We start from the raw sequence: 19058 nt of genomic DNA on the forward strand, positions 1-19058 counted from the left end.
GGAATCCCCAATGCCTGTAATCCAGCCCACAATTGCTTATCTATATCCGTGGGACATCACAAGTGTACCTGTAGGTTGAATGCAGCATCCATCATAAATATAGACCTTCTGCAAGATGCAGGACTTACACATGACAGAACACATCTATTTAGCTCAGGATCAGATATCATGTCTATAGCAAATTGGAAGGAAGCGGCACAGGAATCTTTTTACTTGATACAGCCTTGACCTTGAAGGGCAGGTTCTTAATCTTTTTCTATGGGTCTCAACCAGAATAGGCAAACTACTGCAGACCTCTTAACTCAGACATAAAGAAATTCAAACTCAAAACACAGAAAACTTCTGACTGATTCTGAAGCCTTAAGCCTGATCCTACCCCCAACCTTTATCAGCTGCCCCCAAGGATTTTGTGCCACAAAAGCTGCAGTGGTGCCGTTTTCTAAGCAGGTAATTCAGTTATGCACATTTTCTTTTTACCAAGCACTAATTTTTCTCATGCTACACTCTTGCTCTTGTAATGCACAGCCCTTGAGCTGTGGTGTTAAAAAGAGCTCACCTGCCTCTTGCTTTCTAAAAGGTTCTAGAAATGAAATTCCCTTCTATAAGGGTGCTGCTGAAACAACATAAATGAGTCAAGAAGAATCCACAGAACATTACTGACTAGGGACAATAAGACAGTTCTTGAACGCAGCAAAATTACTCCATAAGCAGAAGGCTCGCCAAGGATCAGCCAATCCTCCTGAAGGCCCAATGCTTATTATCTGCCTTTATAAAGCAATCTAACAACTCACATTCTCTTTACACTTCTTCTCTCCATTATTCTACTCCTAGAATAATAATAATAATAATAATAATAATAATAATTATTATTATTATTATTATTATTACAAAACGGGTATTTTGATGACAGCAATAACGGTCAAGGCAGGCTGCCTTTCTTCACATGCTCTCTCTTTTACCCTCCTGAAATTAATTTTGATATAAATGCTATTTAAGCATCCAGGGGAATGGATCACAGAGTGCCACTTTTTAGTGTTCCTGCTCCTGTGGCCTGGACACACGCCAATGGAAAAAGCAAAAGCTTTCCCAAACATGTGGGAAAGGCTTTACCAGTCAAAGATTCTGTTCGTTAGACAGTTGTTAAAAGAGCAGGGTCAGAAAAAGAGATTGAGAACCTAGACCTCTAGTATCAGCCTTCCTCAACCTAGTGCCCTCTCTTTATTTCGAACCACAATTCCTATCAGCCCCATCCAACATGGCCCATGATAGGGCATGAAGGTGAAAGCTGTATTTGCTCATGATTTGACTTAAATAACTAGAAACGTCACTAATTCCTATCAGCTTATCTCTACCACAGGCATGGTACTTGGGTTCTGCTTTGTTTCCTTTTAAGTAGCTAGACCACTGAAACAAAATATGGCTGTTCTTTCCTTTGCTACATCTTACCTTGGCTGAGATGCTCATGATAAATGGAAGCAAGATTTGGAAGGTGCTGCTGAAGGTGAGATGTCAGTTCGGCATGCGAGTTAATCTGCACCAGTTCTTCTTCGCAACCAGATTCCTCACCATCAAAATCTGCCATATTTTTTTCCGATTTTGCACTGACTTGGGAACTGCTACAACTGACATCGTCAGCACTTAACATGTCATCGACCATGTGTCTGTAAGATACAGGCAAGAATAAGTCAATTTATTGCTTTCAGTCCATGAAGACCCAGTAGACTATGGAAAAGCAGCACTTGCATGTATGCAAAAAGAAAATATAATCACTGAATATAATTATTACACCCTCGCCTTCACCCTACGGTTTAAACATTAAAAACAATTTAATAAGTATGCAGTTACAAAAAGCATTACAGCAAAAAATAGGGTGGTTGCTGAAAATACACATCTCGGGTAAACAGCATTCAGAAAAAAGAATATAATGAAGTTGCCAGGCACACCTCTGTGGGGAATTACACAACTTAGGGCAGGGGTCGGCATTCCCCCCCCCCCCGGCCAGTCCACTGTCCCTCAGACCTTGTGGCGGGCTGGAGAAGCGGCATGGGGGGGGGGAGTGGGAAGAAGAAGTGAGGGGGGGCAAGTAGTCCTCCTCCCCATTGCCTACCCACACCCACTGCGCTTACCTTCCCAGGGGCTGCCGCCACTACCACCACTGCTGCTTCTTGTGGGTAGGCAGAGTGAGCTCATCCGCTCCGCTCTCTGGCCTACAGGAGCACCAGGGTGGCAGCGGCGACGGCGGAGGGAAGATGAGCGGCACGAAAGGGCTGGCTCCAGAGGGGCTGCTTAAAATGGTGCTCAGCCCAGCCCCCTTCCTCCTCTAGGCAGGGCGTGGAGAAGCCAGGAGGAGGGAGGGAGGAGGCACCGCCGTGGTGTGTGTCAGCGAGAGGAGGGGGGAAATGGAATGGCACGGGGGGGGGGAATGGCACAGTCCAAACAAACAGAATCCCCATGCCAATCCATGGACAGTCTGTGGGCCGAATCCTGAAGACAATTGGGCCTGATCTGGCCCATGGGCCTTAGCTTGCCAACCCCTGACTTAGGGGCTGCCACAGATAATGCCTTATTGCGGGCTCCACCACCCTGAGCTGCTGAAGGCAGCGCAACTACCAAGAAGGCGCTCTGCTTATCTTAACAGCCAAGAGGGTATGTAGGGAAGGAGCCGGTCTTAATATTAAAATGTATCTGCTCAGCTTCAGCTACATTCTTTTAAATGGTTGGTAACTAGGACTGCATGCATTCTGCTTGACTGTACACAAATGGCAGAATGCTTTAGCTAGTGCAGCCTGGTCAAAATTTGGGGGAAAGCTGGTCAGGGAAACTTCAGGCTCCAATTCACCTCTTTCCAAGATAACTAAATGCAACAAGGATGATGCAAGGCAAGCAGCAATAGGCATGCAAATGTGATTATGTTCCAGAATGTGTGTGTGTGTGTGTGTGTGTGTGTGTGTGCGCACGCAACTTACCCTTCATGATGGTGGTGGTGGTGGTGGTGGTGGTGGTGGTGCTGTGGCCCAATAAACTGCCGGCAGTTAAATAACTCATTTCCGATAGCTTCCCCAAGGAAGTCCCCAGTATGCGTTATACAAGAATCTTGAGAGCCTTGGGATATATGAGCTGTGCCGATTTCCCCAGCCATGTCATGCTCTGTGTCCTCCCCGTGTGAACAGGGATCAAGCATTCGAATTCTATTATCCACCGCGGGCACCGAGTCAGCATTAAAAACATGGTCATTTCCAGTCCCGTTACTGACACCGCCCCTCTCCGCTGCTCCCTGGGAGTCTCCCAAGCAAATGCCTGATTGGGATTCCATTTTCCGGCTCCGCAGCTCTGCATTCCGGCCATTTTTCTGGGAACTGTGACCTCTGTCCTCATCCTCCTCTTCATCTTCCTTGAGAGCTTCGATGTCGGCAATGTCTTCCGACTGCACCTCACTGCCTGGGCTCCCTGCAGATTGACTAGCATGGCTGGAATTGGCCTCATTGCTGGATCCATCGCTGTGCCCACTACTGCTACCTGGACCACTGCTGCCATCTTCGCCGCTGTTTGCAGTTTCGTCGGAACTCCCCTGCATCGACTCCTTTAAAAAAAAAAATTAGGATACAAAATCACCAAGCATTTATTTTCTAAAGTTACTATTCTGCACTTCCAATGTCAACAGGTATTCCCAGGGTGGCTAACAACAACCCATTATGCTGAGGAGGGGACAGAGGAGGTGTGATAGTCATCTTCAAATATTTCAAGGGCTGTCACATAGGAGACGGAGCAAGTTTGCTTTTTCCTGCTCTGGAAGGTAGGACTTGAACCAATGGCGTCAAACTCCAAGAAAGGAGATTTTTGACTCAACATCAGGAAGAACTCTCTAGATGATAAAAGCTGTTTGACAGTGGAACAGGTGAGTTTCCCGCACTGTAGGGGATTGGACTAAATGACCCTCGGGGAAACATATCAAGTGATGGTATTAATGCACAGACAAGACCATGGGTAGGCAAAGTAAGGCCCAGAGGCCAGATCCGGCCCAATCGCCTTTTAAATCCGGCCCGCGGATGGTCCGGGAATCAGTGTGTTTTTACATGAGTAGAATGTGTCATTTTATTTAAAATGCATCCCTGGGTTATTTGTGGGGCATAGGAATTCGTTCATTTTTCCCTCCCCCCCCCCAAAAAAAATATAGTCCAGCCCCCCACAAAGATTGAGGGACAGTGGACCGGCCCTCAACTGAAAAAGTTTGCTGGCCCCTAGATAAGACCGTTACTACAGCAAACTGTACTTCTTCCATTAGCAGCTCTTCAAAAAGTCATTATTGCTCTAAAAACATCAGAGAAGATTGGCCAGTGGAATCAAGAAACAGAAAGAGGGAGAACAAAGAGGGACAACCAACATGGTACTTCTTTTCTAAATGAAGGGTGGAATACCAATTACCTTATTAACAACAACAACCACCTTTCACACTGACAAATTCTTTGATAACAATCAGAGAAAAACAGTTATTTATTTTACCTCTGTATCTGAAAGCCGCTGCTGGACATGTTTATTTCTGCTGATCAGCTGCTCCTCCATTTCAATATCACTCCCTCCACTCTGGTGAGTATCACTATTGTCACTGCTTTGAGGACTTGCTGCAGGTGACCCTATTTTAGAAAGAGCTTTTCAAGTTACTCCATGTAATGGAAAAGCAAATGCTTTAAATCAGTTTCCCAATCAGGAGTCCACGTAACCCACTGAGAGGATCTGTGGTACCAGTCACATAACAAAAATTACCATAGAGAGCAGGGAGTTGACTTTTGAAAAACACGGGGCCTACAGTACTTAGCTAATTGGGATCACTGCTTTAAATAATTTTAACACAGGATTGAGATGCTTGCTCAAACGCTCCTGTCAACACCAAAATAAATTTCAATAAGGGGGTTCTACTGCTTTGCCTTTCTGCACCCAACTTTATTCTCCTGACTTGGCTGAAGCCACGTCTGACACCGAGTTAAGTGTCATCTCACTGCTGCAAAATGACTATGAGCTCTTGAGATGGGAGAACAAAAAATATTCTAAATTCATTTAATTCTCACAATTATTACCAGTTATTTTTATTGATTTATTGCATTTTTTATCTCACCTTTTCTCCAAGTAGCTTAATGTAATATCTTTTTCAGCTGATGGGGGAAGCAATATGCAGTGAACTCTCCCATAGCCCACCCTCCATCTCCTAAATCTGCAATAGATGGTTCTCCCAACCCTCCAGGGCAGATGGGGGGGGAGGCACATGGTTGGCTGCAGACAGGACTATGTGCAAAATGCCTCCCTCTCTGTTCTGTAGACAGAAGTTTTACCATCAGATGAGCGATACCACTGGAATCAACCCAAAGTAAATGAATGTGTATACAGTCGTACCTCGTGTTGCGTTCACTGCGGGTTGCGAACGGCACGGGATACAAACGCAGCAAACCCGGAAGTAACGGAAAGGAGTACTTCCGGGTTCGGCAGGTTGCACATGCGTGCCGAATCGTGACCCGCGCGTGTGTAGAAGTGGCACTGCACGCTGCTGACTTCTCAGGATACAAACGGGGCTCCGGAACGGACCCCGTTCTTATTTAGAGGTACCACTGTAATTCAAATTGCCACCTGCCACAAAGTATAACTTTCTTTCAGCCTCTGTCAAATAAAACATCTATTAACTACCTTTCTGCCAAGGTGCTTTACAATTAAAAATATGAGAATCAAACAAATGCTATAAAACATTCTCAAGTCATTTCAGGAGCTGATGGCACTGAACATGGGGCTGCTGACATCTGGAGAAAACAGGAGGTGATACAAAGGTCCCTGACCTAGTGAATAATCATGACTCCCAAATCATATTTGATTTCCAAGTACCTTTCTACAATAACTTACATGGTGAAGGAGCAGCTCTTCGGAGCTCTTCTTCCTCTAAAGAGGAGACAAAAAGGGGAAGAACATTCCAAGTGAGTTATCATCATACAATATGCAGTCTATAGCCGGTGTGGCTAACCCGTGACAAGCTGTAGGACTCCAACTCCCACAATGGCCAAATCTCAAGAGGGAATGGAATTGTAGCCCAACAATATCTGGAGCGAACACAGATTAGACATCCCTGGTCTATACTAATATAGAAACGCAGCCAGATGGGTGGGGTATAAATAATAAAATTATTATTATATAGGTGTTCTATACAGTGTGTTCCTATTGTTATTTGGGGTTATTTAAAAGCCACAGCCCCTTTCATTAGAAGGAACTGGGTTTTCCTACTTTACACAACTGTTATCACAGAAATTGGGGAAAACCATCTTCCTACATCACTCAAAACAAGAAACTATGGTTACCTGCTTTGGAACAAGCCAGGGTAGTAAAACCATGCTTCAGAGTTGGTTTACCAACTTGCATCGTTCCAAGGTTGCTAAACTTAGCTTGATAGTTCAGGCTAAGTAAGAAACTATAGTGAATCAGGGGCTTTAAGAAAACAACAAGTATGATGTGGGTGAGCTAGTACTCTTCGCATTTGTGCTCCAGAGCAACTGGTACCGAAGCATTCAATACTGGAAGGTAGTGCAAAGCCATCCTGAATAGGCATTATAATTTTGATCACTGTAGCCTTTTCAATTTTATATAATAGTTACAATTATATTTTAACTGGCAGAAAGAACACTCTGCTTCAACTGTCAGTTTATCTGGAACTGAAGAAGGTGACAGGACACTATGTCCCAATCCATGGGTGAAAGGAATAAGAGCTACCACCTGTCTATGCAAGCAAGTGCACCAGCAAAGGAAGATCAGCCTGGCCTGAAGTGGATATAAACACCTGCTTACAGTTTACCATTTCCTTCTGGCCTTGAAGAACTGAGCACCCTCATCTACTACTATCTCCCTCCATGCCCGATCCCTTGTGTGTCTTGTCTTTTTAGTTTGTAATCCCTGAAGCCAAGGCCTATTGGTATGAGCCACTTTGGGAGACAAAAATTTTCTGAAAAGTGGGATAAAAATATAAATAGGGTAATATCCATCATTAGTCATACTCAGAATAGGCCCACCAAAACCAATAAATTTAAATAAACTGATTTCAGCAGGTCTGTTTTGAGTATGACTTAGTTGGACATCACCCACAGTAAATTAATAACTGCACCTGTTTCTATAAGGAAAGAGGCTAATTGTAGAAAAAATGCATTGCCTATAAACAAGTAAAGGAGAAAAAACCTAATTAATAAGCTTCTTGGATGCCTTTCAAGTGAGTATGTATAAGGCATGAGCAAGGGGGGGGGGGAATTACATATAAAAAATACCTAAATAAATTGTCTTCAAAATCAAAACCATTAGCAATCTCTTTGTAATAAGATCAGCAGTAAGATTTCAATTTGGGAACAATACATTAAACCAATGACGAAAATAAACACTCACCTTTCTTATTACCCATTGGTAGGTTTGTACTGAGTAATGATGCAAATGAGCTCTGTTTTGATAGCTGAGCCTTAGCTGCTAGTGCATTATTCCACAGCGCTTTAATGAGCATGGATGCCAAATACAAGGTCTGTAAATCAAAGCAGAAGCTGTACTCCCAACAGAAAACAGAACTTGTTTCTCATTATATTCAATACATGACAAAAAAAAACTTCACAAACAAAATGGAGTTATATATAAAACTATGTTGACTTTTGTACTATAACTGGAAAATCCAAACTCTTATACTGTAATAGGGCTAAAAGTAGTCTTCTCTAACATGAAGGGGGTGGGGGAGAAGAATAATGGAACTGTAGAGCTGAAAGTGACACCAAAGGTCAACCAGACCAACCTCTTGCAATGCAGAATCAAAGAATATAAATCATAGTCCATATAAGAAACAAAATACTAGGGCTTTCATCTTATAACAGCATTCATGTGTAGATTTTTTTCACTTCAACAGGACACATGCAAGAGAACTTCCTAATGAACCAAAACAGAAAAGAGACTGCTTCCAAATTCTTTCTTTTTACCTGTTCAGTATGTGCACTTGGATGGAGTGTTGAAACTAAATTAAGAAGATGCCTAAGTGGAACAGGATCCAAATTCTTGATCAAGGAGGGAAACAAATCGTGTATATAGCGACTACAATGCTTCAACTTCAAAAAGAAACACAAAGAGAAGAGAGAAATTCAGAGAAACTGAAACACATTTTTGTACAATTTCCCCCCTAGATTATTGTGGCAATTCCCCTCTTATAAAATGTTCTGCGTATGGAAGGTAGTAAAGATAAAACTAGTGTCGGCATAACAAAAAGGGTGTAAAATGGTAGCTAGATATGCATCTAAGAATTCAGCGTAACTTCCAACGCTTTTTCGTGTGTCAAAGGGAACAAGGTCTAAACCAAGATAGTTTAGCATTAGAATAAAGAGAGTCAGGAAAATCTGTCTGGACCTTTGTGTTTCCTTAGTACAGGGGGAGAAAGCAGGATATCACTTTTATAAGGAACTGTTAGTATTTGGACATTACCCTGGGCTGCACAATTGTTGCGTAAAGATGACAAAATCCTTAAATTAAAGGAATATAAAACTGGTGTGATATCATGCTGGCCACACTGCCAGCTAGGCAACCATGAGGTATTTAAAAAAAATGGCACCAAGACAGCTGCCCAGGAAGGTAGAGAATCGGAAAGAAGCATTTGAAAATGTTTAGGCCCACCAACTCTGCCACCTGAGCAGTTTGCTTTGTATGGCACAGCTCTATTAAAAAAAAAAAGTAAGACTAGTTATTATGGGTTCTGTTCTTTTTAGATAGCTATTTAAGAACAAAATTCAAGCTCCATGAACTTTAGCCAACATATTATTGGCCTGTTTCTTGCTTAAGTGTAGACATACCTGAGCTGCAGCCCAAATGCAATCTATGTGCTGCGTACTAAGCCGGCCTTCAGCAGCAAGAAAATTAAGAATCACTTGGCACTGCTTAATGATCTGGGGGGAAAACAAGGGAAAAAATATAAAACATTAAAAACATAGCTTCATGGTTAACAAAGAAAATCATACTTCACTTTAAACCTACCTCAATATGCAAATTTGGTCCAAAAATATGTTCTACCACATTGTTGTTGATCAGCCAGTCTGCAAGCTCTTTAGCAATGGACCTACATAAAATGGGGAAACCATAAGCAAGCAACTTCATACACTCATATTATGCTCATTCTCCTAAATAAAAGGCCATTGTTCTTTCCTTACAGATTTACAACCAAGGATTACTTTACAAATTCAAAGAATTGTTTTGAACAAAGTGGAAATGGCAGGTACGTGTATAGCTACAAATTCATTTAAACTAAACCTGTGGCATAAGATAAATAAGGGGGGGAAACACGCTGTTACATTAGAAGTGCCTTTCTGGAGGCCAGTGCAAATTAAATAATTAATCCACTGAAATGAAGTAATTTATTTCTAAGCAAACATGCCCTCCATCAGGCTATTAACCAATTACTTTTGTGCTTTAATTAATGCCCTCTACATGTGTCTGCTCTGAAGAAACTTCAGAAACTTCATATGGCCCAAAGAACTACAACCACACAGTTGACCAGGGCTGGTTATCATACTGGGATTATACAACTCCCTTGGCTAGAACAGCTCTGCTGGTCTCTTTGGCTCAGTTGCAGGCTATCTGAAAGATTGTTATTTTCTCATAGGAACCTGCCCTGGCACTGAGATCTCTGGGGAGTCCCTTATCTCAGTCCCAGCACCCTTAAAGGAATGCTTGACATAGGAGAGGGATTTCTTGGTGGCTGCTTGAAGTTAGACTGGCTCCCTCCTTGTTGTCCTTCTGCTGGCAGGTGAATATATTTTTATTCCAAAGGTGTTTAGAAACTGATTGGAAAGGACTAGTGCTGGGATGTTTTTGTTGTTATCTGTATTTTTAATAGATATTTTAAATATGTTTTGATTCTATTAGTGTTAATTACTTTTTAACTATTATCTTTTCTCTGTTTTTAGCTTTTTAACTGTGTTTTTGTAAGCTGCCTTGAGCCCTGGTATGGGAAAAAGGCTAGATAAAAATATTATTATTATTAAACGCCACTGAATTCTGCAAGTCATGAACTACAAAAGATAATGGAAATCTGCTAACACTGTGCCTCTCTTGCATTTATTGTTACCATAGTTCTGACATTATAATTTTTTTTCCTTTTACATCAACTTTCCCATCTATTTCCAAAACATAAGTGTATAAGCAAAACATTTTTTTTTGCTATACTCCAATTATTGTAAAAAGGTAAAGGTACCCCTGACTGTTAGGTCCAGTCGCAGACAACTCTGGGGTTGCGCGCTCATCTCGCTCTATAGGCCAAGGGAGCTGGTGTTTGTCCGCAGACAGCTTCCGGGTCATGTGGCCAGCATGACTAAACTGCTTCTGGCAAACCAGAGCAGCGCACGGAAACGCTGCTTATCTTCCCGTTGGAGCGGTACCTATTTATCTACTTGCACTCTTTGACGTGCTTTCGAACTGCTAGGTGGGCAGGAGCTGGGATCGAACAATGGGAGCTCACCCCTTCACGGGGATTCGAACCACCGACCTTCTGATCGGCAAGCCCTAGGCTCTGTGGTTTAGACCACAATGCCACCTGCGTCCCTCCCAATTATTGTATGAGTCTCCAATACAGGCCCCTAATGATTCTCTTTCTATATGTTTCTGAGGACAGGTAGGAAAAGATTTATCTTTTTATCACCATTAATTTCCTTTATCACCAGTTTCCTTTATCTCCCCTGGTTAGGGCAAATAAGGACCCCCTGCAGCTATTCTCCGTGCTACAACCATTTGCCCACAACTGTGCAGACGCCAAGGAAATTTTTCTGGATGTCATGAGAGAGACTTCTCGTCCTATGCCAAGAATAGCAATACAAGTTAAACTTAGACTAGTGCTGCTATTTTTGATTTCTCATTATCTTTCCTCTACTACTGCGGCATTTCACAAAACCAGAAGGGGGTAGGCATTCAAGTGGATTTCTCACACATTACTGTGAGACGTTGCGTGTTATTTGGGATTAGCTGTTGGCTCTCATCCTAACCTCTGGCGGGCATTTGTTTATTTCACAAAAGCAACAAATCAGAACACAAGGCTGGCAGCTAGAATGGCAACATTTTTCAAGAATGCTGATTTACTGGTAAGTGGTGGGTGGTGCCCAGCCACTAGAAAGTCAGAAACTCTGTTCCTATGAATTTGCAGCTATGCTCACAGTGAAAAAGTTGGACAGCGTCTGCCACATTGCCCAGTCCCACCCAGTGCCTGCAGTTTGTATGCAAGGTGGATATTTGGGCTTCTGACACGTCACAAACTGACATGGGGAGGTGCAGAAGTGAATGTCCAGTGGTCAGAACGCATGTATTTAAATGAAAGGTACTCAAAGAACTACTTACGTTTCTGTGTCTGAAACCAATGATTCATTATTACACACATCATTGAAGGTGTGAAGTTGATTCTACAGTTGGAAAAAAAGGGGGAGGAAATAAAGTTTAGCTTTATAAACTCAAAAAAGGATTTCATTCGTTTAACTGAAGCATCAATAAAAACTGACTTAATCAGATCTGGATCTTATTTTCCACAAAAAGAGATCCCTAAACTGATGTAAAACCCTTAGTGACGCGAGATCCCATTTAAGATGACCCTAGCAAAATGAAGGACCAATTTTAGTTACATTTGTCAAAAGCCGACAATAAGAAACAGACAAATGCTTTGTCATAACTGAAGTTGCAGTGGGAGGGGCTCAGGAGGCTACCAACTTCCAAATTAAGAAAGGATTTTACCTCTCCTGGGATACAAGCAAGGACTCTGTCATCCTGCAAAACCTCAACTACTTGAATTGGGAGTTTGGAGTGGGAGTAAGAGCAGGGTCCCATTTCAAAAAATCTTCCCTTGATTCAGCTACAATCTCTACTGGCCTGGTGAATAACTCTCAGAAACTTGAAAGCTTGCAAACATTATTAGTCAGGCTACTGGTCCCTCTAATTCAGTGTTGTCTACACTGACTTGCAGCAGCTCCCCACGTTTTCAGGTCAGGGTCTTTCCCAGCTCTCTTAGAAATGCCAGGGATCACACCTCTACCACTGATGCTGGGGAAACCCAGCCAGATGGGCTATGGCCCTTCTCTACCACTGAGCAAGGTCCTTCTCATGAAGACCATTTCCTCCTAATGGAATTCATAGTTCCCTCCACTTATTACTAGCTCACAAACGAATGAATGCTCAGCACAGGTAAGGAGAATACAGAATCATCACTGAAGGTTATAAGGATGCCTCAAAGACAGACTGTCTTCCTAGAAAGCACATGTCAACAAAGCCAGTTCAGCTCTATTTTACATGAGTGTTCATAGTACTGCAGCTGTGTTCTGCTACAAACAGCAATCAAAAGCCCTTGGACATACAGAATAAACCATGTGTTCTTCCAAAGAAATTACAGCAGACCACATGGCAATTTCATTCACGTTACTCACTGAACAGCCTTGTTTGGCATCTGTTCCTTCTTTCCTCCCCACCTCCTCCCTCAAGCAAGAGTACACAAGGTGCAGTGCTTCCTAGGAAGGAACAAGACTTTTTAATCCTCTCTTTCACCATCCACGATGTCACTCTTCGCTGCTCTTTTCACCCCTTTTAAAAACTTGATTGGCCCTGAGCAAAGGACAAAAATGAGCACAGCCAGTTTTTACATCCACCTCCTCCCTCATCAATTTTTTGGGTGATGCCTGGACGACAGATTTAATTACATGTGACCACAGGATCATTAGTTTGTGTTTTGAAGACATATTAATTGGCCCATCGTAATGGGAAACAAACATTCAAAATGTGATTGCCTCATATCCTGTAGTGTGAGTACAATGGAGAATGATCTGGAAACTGCAGAGTGTTTTTCTTTTTTTAAAAAATGGTTCTGATATTAATTTGCCTGAAATGACCTTCTGGAATTTGCAATGTACCAACTGAGAGGAATCCAGATACAGAGCTAACTGCTTATGGACAGTGAATGTTTTAGCTTACTGTAATAACGTTCCACCTGTGGCCTCGTAAGCTTCAGAAATATGAACATTATTGAAGTTTGATGCCAGCCTTCGAATATTCCCTATTTAATTTCATAACCACATTCTTTGAATATTTTGCTCTTGACCTAGTTTTCAAAGAATTCACCGTACAACAAGGATTGCGTTCTGTGAACAAACATTATTACACTGAGAGTTCCTGTGGCATTTAGAAAGAGCTACCATATAAAACAAGCGCCCACAGCTGACCTTGCTAAAGGCAATGTGGGTTACAAATGCTGATCCCCGCTTCCATACATAGTCTGGAAAAATATATCAAATTCTTATGTTCCAAAATAGTAATTCTGGACATCTAGGTACTAGTCTAGAAATAAGGGAGCGCATCCAAATTCCATGCCTCTCCAGGTGAAAGACAGAGTGCTCTATTTTGCCACCCGATCTTCTTCTGTACTGGCTGTACAGTATTTGCTAGTGTCTATTTATGGCACCATCTGCTTTGAGCATTTTAGCATCTCCCGAATTGTTGGGGGGGAAATGATTGGATCCTTACAGGAAGCTAAACCTGTAACAGCAGCTTGTAAATGCTTAATGGATCTTTATAAGACAGACGTTGAGGAATTCAGGTATCAAATAGGGAATTAGAATGTTATCATACAGCCTAAACAGTGGGAATTTACTTTAGAATCTATAATGAATATTTAGACTTGAAATTTATTCAGCAAAAATTAATATTTCAAGTATATTGTACAGTACAATGTTTGTATAGGAAGGCACTGTCCAACACAGATAGATGCTGGAAGTGTTACAATACAAATAGATACATTGAAGGATATGACATTCTCCAATGATATATTCTTTTTTGGCTGAAGTTGTTATCCACATCAATTTGTATTGGTAAAATCATTTGCAGATACTCATGTATTTTTAAATTATATTCCTTTAATATGGGGATTAACGGCAGGACAAGAAAGTGGATTTTGCAAGCCCTTATGGTTATACTTAAAAAGATAAATACCTTCTATTACCAAATGGTCTGAGGCTACACAGCCCTGGCTGCCTTTGCACATATTTCATACAGATGCCAATTTTGTGTGGATACCTATTTGGACATGTGGAGGGCTTATATTAACTTATTTGTGAAACTTAAGATGCATGTGTCTAGGATATCTCAGCTGGTAGAGCATAACACTCTTACTTTAAGAGCCATGGGTTCAAGTCTCAGGCTGGGCAAAAAGATTCCTGCATTGCAGGGGCTTGGACTAGATGGCCCTCGTGGCCCCTTACAACTTTACAATTCTATGCATTGTTACTTTATCTGTAATGTGAACTGATTATGGTTTTTTCTGTTACAATTAGTATTATTCATATATTATTTCCTTTTTAAAAATTCCTTCTTTACTTTACCTTAATTTTTTATTTGCAAATTTAACAACAAACAACAACAACAACAACAGTTAAAAAGAAAAGCAAGTAAAAAATTGCGCAAGCTAGTAACTTCAAGGAGCTTTGGCAACAAGACCGCTGTAAACACAATGTAAGCGATGAATGAATCAGATATTAGAGACATTTTGCTCTAGTGCAGGCTTCTTCAACCTTGGCCCTCCAGATGTTTTGAGACTACAATTCCTAGCATCTCTGACCACTGGTCCTGCTAGCTAGGGACCATGAGAGTTGGAGGCCAAAAACATCTGGAGGGCTGAGGTTGAGGAAGCCTGCTCTAGTGCACACTATACTCTGTATGCCTTTAAATGCTTTTGCTTAGGGTCTGCTTGAACTAGTAATGCAATGCAACCCAGGGCTGACCGTGCTACTGTCATAAACCTCTGTGCCAGTTGTGACAGCCTGACATACTCTGGCCATTCATGAGTTTTGTCAAAGAAGTTGAAAAAGACATTGCTCCTCTACAACACAGTTAAAAATAAACAGGGCTGATTTGAAATGCAGTAAGTCAAGCTGCACATCTGAATTTCTGCTGTGCTTGCAAAATGCAACCGTATCAAGATTCTTAGCATTTTATAGCCTAGCTTCACAAATTAAAAACCTGAGACACAATCCCCCAAGAGACACCTTCTGTGTAAGTCCCACTGAAATGAATCGCTCAAGTATACACTTTCATTCACTTTATTTGGGTGTGCTCAAGGTATGTTTGGAAGCAGCATAGAACTGTGAACATTACATACACATCAGCAAAAGAATTTCTCCTTCTGCAATGGAACACTCCCCACCACCACCACCTCTTCCCCATGTGTGCTCCACTACATCTGTTCTGGGTTTCCCCACAACCTTCCAGAACAGCTCATGGTGCATAGAAGGGAAGGGGGGGATCCTGTTGTGCTAGCACTAACCCTTGCGCTAACATGACTATTAAGTTGTGTATCACCCAATGTCTGTGGTACTCTACCTCCGCCCCCACTCCCAACAGCAGGTATCTTCTTTTTTTTAACTGCTTACAAGGGCCTTGAATGTTACAAAGTTAGGCTTGGTCTACACTTGTTGAAAACAAGGTGCCAAGTAGCCTTAGCTGGTTAAAGCCATCTATATGATTTCAGAATAGAGGTAGCAAAACAAATTTTAAGCGTTTCTCCATGTAAAAACGTCCTAGAATGACTCATTTCCCATTATGCTAGTTTCTACTTGCAGGAAGTTATTCATATACAGAAAATATTACCCCATTCCCATCTAGCACTGCTGCATCTATAGACTAAACTTTGACTATTACACCTTAGTTTATAACTGTTCAAGTACAAATGAAAATAATTCTGAATATGTGTTTTAGTTAGTTTAAAAAGTCTTACTGTTATCTGGCTGAGGCCGGCCAATCTCATGGTTAAGGTTGGTGACATAAAGTACTTAAATGCAAGATCAAGACTCTCTTTATCAAAACACAAGGCAGTATCCAGTGGCTCTTTCACTGTGCTCCACATTAAATCTGCCATGTTACGAGCTGCACTCTGTCTTAATTCCTGGTCCGACAGTTTACATAAATACCTAAACAAAAAGGTAGGGATTGGGGGAAATGCAAGAAAGTTCAAATTAGTATCGGCAAATCAGTTTAATTTTAACATATCATTTTTCATAGCCATATGCTCTTCTGGAATCCTTCAGGACTGCAGTCAAAAATTATAACTGCTTAATTACACTTGGAAGGGACAACAAAGGTGTTTGGCATAAATATATTTCCAGGCATATGGAAATCAAGGCATCCCTGTGGTTTTAAAAGCAGTTCATTCAATAGCAGGCTAGCTTATGGTATGAAGGCAAGTTTGGATACCATTTATTCCCTGAACCATGATGCTAGAGATAGCCAACATAGTCTCCTTCAGATGTTGGACTACAACTCCCATAATTCCTCCCTGTTGGGACATGCTAGCTGGGACTGATGTGAGTTGGGAGTACAACAGCATCTGCTTATGTACAGTGACATCAGAAACAGGCTTCGGGTGCATGTTTTCCCTCACTTGAATCTCCTACATCCTTATCAATGTGTGCAGAAGTTAAATGCACCAGGGATCCCATGCTTAAAATGAACATGGATCTCCTGAAGCAGTTTCAGGGGTGGGGGAGAATGAGAGAAAACACACGAGCCCAAGCTACTCCCAATCTCAGTACATATACAGCACACTATGTTAAATACCCGAGTGTATGTAAAACCACGCCTAGAAACCAAGCACCAAATCACTTACTAATATTAATTGCAAGCAATACTGTTTGCTTATTAGCTTCTGTCACATTAGAAATACCATCTGAGTGATCTGATTTTATTTTGACAAGAAAAACCCAATAATGGGTCTGCAAAACATACCTGATAACGTAAGTCCTAAATGGTATAATGTGTTGCATAACAGCAGGGATGTGCAGCCATATTCTGATCTATATATCAAATACAAAAATTGAACACTATAAATCAACATGTCACACCAACAACTGCTTTGAAGATTCACATAACTTGCCTACTGAAAAGAGGGAAATTTATTTTCCCTTCACATAACTTTTTTACATTCAAAACTTGGGTTCATGCAGAAGACGGAAATGGAATACCAGTTTGCCTGGGTCCCCTAAGCCACAAGGGTAGAAGGCAAGTTTTGTTTTTGTTTTTTGTGAGAGAACAACCTCCTAAATAATAGGGATGGAATGTATTTTCTCACAAAGTTTTCTGATTCCTTTTCCTATTAGCCCCAGCCCACAGAGGGAAAGGAAGCGCATTCAATTGGGGCCTCACTCTGGAATCTGAGGCATGGCTCTATTACACTTATGCAAAGGTGTCTAAACTTTTTTGGCCAAGAACCACATTAGGTGCTGGCTAACACTCTGAGGGCTGAGGGTCAGGTGTTGGCATGGGCAAAGGATGTTGTCATCACACTCACTCTCATTTTGCTCAGTCACTCCCAAATACTTACATACAACACACAGACCGCATGGATCCCTATCATGCTCTCTCCTCTAAAGCACTGTGTATTGAGGGAGGGGATTTTCCTCCTCATTGCCCCCTTCAGGTGCATTCCTGCTGTGCCACTGGGCAGGGCAGAGAGACTGAAACATTTCCACCTAGTCTAGTGCCATTATTAAGATGGTAGCCATTGATGCTTTGCGCTCGTGATGGCCACCAACTTAGGCTTTAGAAGAGGATTGGTCAAATTCATGGAGAAGAGGGCAATCAATGGCTACTAGCCATGATGGCTATGCTCAGCCTCCACAACTGGAACCAGCAATGCTTCTGAATCCCAGTTGCTGGAAACCACAGGGAGGGAAGAATGCCCTTGTGTTCAGATCCTGCTTGTCGGTTTCCCATAGGCATGTGGTTGGCCACTGTGAGAAGAGGATGCAGGACTAGATAGGCCATTGGCCTGATCCAGCAGGCTCTTTTAAATTCTCTTCCTTTTTCAGAACCAAATTGGACTGAGGGCTGGGAGACCACAGGGGAAGACTTGGGAGGTCTGACTTGGGTCTGCAGATCAGCAGTTCACTACCTCTATACTACAGCCTGTTGCTATGCAGCCCCAGTGCTTAAAAAAGGATGAAAAAGTATTATTTCCCTTTGGGAACAAGTTGTTGTTGTTCAGTCGTTCAGTCGTGTCCGACTCTTCGTGACCCCATGGACCAGAGCACACCAGGCACCCCTATCCTTCACTGCCTCTCGCAGTTTGGCCAAACTCATGTTAGTAGCTTCGAGAACACTGTCCAACCATCTCATCCTCTGTTGTCCCCGTCTCCTTGTGCCCTCCATCTTTCGCAACATCAGGGTCTTTTCTAGGGAGTCTTCTCTTCTCATGAGGTGGCCAAAGTACTGGAGCCTCAACTTCAGGATCTGTCCTTCTAGTGAGCACTCAGGGCTGATTTCTTTAAAAATGGATAGGTTTGATCTTCTTGCAGTCCATGGGACTCTCAAGAGTCTCCTCCAGCACCATAACTGGGAACAAGTACTCCTATTTATTTGACTGTCCCTACTGTCAGTGAAACATGGTGAATATATCTGGAGAGCTACTCATCCAGGAAATATATGTGGTGAACTTACTTTCTCTTAATTCAGTTTAAGGGTCAGATGAGAATGAAAAATACACTGCTTCATTAGAAAATATTTACAACTGGGTCTCCAATTCAACTGTATAATAAGGTATTTCTCAATAACTTTCATACACTTGCTCTGTGACTATCACAAATACAAACACAGACATTCTCAAAACATCAACACAATAGAACAACTTGGTTGTAGAAGGAACAACCTTGTATTTGCCCATGTTAAATATATGCCAGTGCAACCACCTGGAAACAATATCTATTCCAGTTGCAAGTTTTAATGAGCATCATTCAAATGAATGGACTCCACAGTAATCACCAGAGGAACAATACAGAAAAGTGTTAGCCTGTGAGACTGACAGTGATGAAAAATAACTGGGCTTTCTTTATATTTCACATCTGGCTTAAATATGTTTAACTGGTGGTTGTTTTGAATATAGTTAAGCTAAAAACATATAAATAAATCCTAACATTTACACCATACCCGTTTCACTTTTACCCAGTGATTTTCCACTGGAAGTACCCAAACCTCATTTATATTTATAAGCCCTCTGTCTGTGTGGCATC

At 41.8% G+C, this 19058-nt stretch overlaps 1 protein-coding gene across 2 annotated transcripts in view; it reads right to left on the reverse strand.

Moving 5' to 3' along the window:
• Nucleotides 1–19058, reverse strand: part of USP34 (ubiquitin specific peptidase 34) — a 103747-nt gene that overhangs the window by 57484 nt on the left and 27205 nt on the right. Inside the window, exons 6-17 of one of the 2 annotated variants that reach the window (XM_033145143.1) lie at nt 16780–16847; nt 15773–15965; nt 12438–12518; nt 11365–11426; nt 9016–9097; nt 8835–8927; nt 7974–8099; nt 7402–7531; nt 5884–5919; nt 4501–4631; nt 2967–3580; nt 1447–1661 (exon numbers count right to left, since the gene is read on the reverse strand). In XM_033145143.1, the coding sequence (XP_033001034.1) occupies nt 1447–1661; nt 2967–3580; nt 4501–4631; nt 5884–5919; nt 7402–7531; nt 7974–8099; nt 8835–8927; nt 9016–9097; nt 11365–11426; nt 12438–12518; nt 15773–15965; nt 16780–16847 (1831 nt within the window). The remainder of the gene's footprint in view (nt 1–1446; nt 1662–2966; nt 3581–4500; nt 4632–5883; nt 5920–7401; nt 7532–7973; nt 8100–8834; nt 8928–9015; nt 9098–11364; nt 11427–12437; nt 12519–15772; nt 15966–16779; nt 16848–19058) is intronic. The other variant, XM_033145144.1, reaches the window with a different exon arrangement.

This window comes from Lacerta agilis, chromosome 3, assembly GCF_009819535.1.
Source record: "Lacerta agilis isolate rLacAgi1 chromosome 3, rLacAgi1.pri, whole genome shotgun sequence".
Lineage (NCBI taxonomy): Eukaryota > Metazoa > Chordata > Lepidosauria > Squamata > Lacertidae > Lacerta > Lacerta agilis.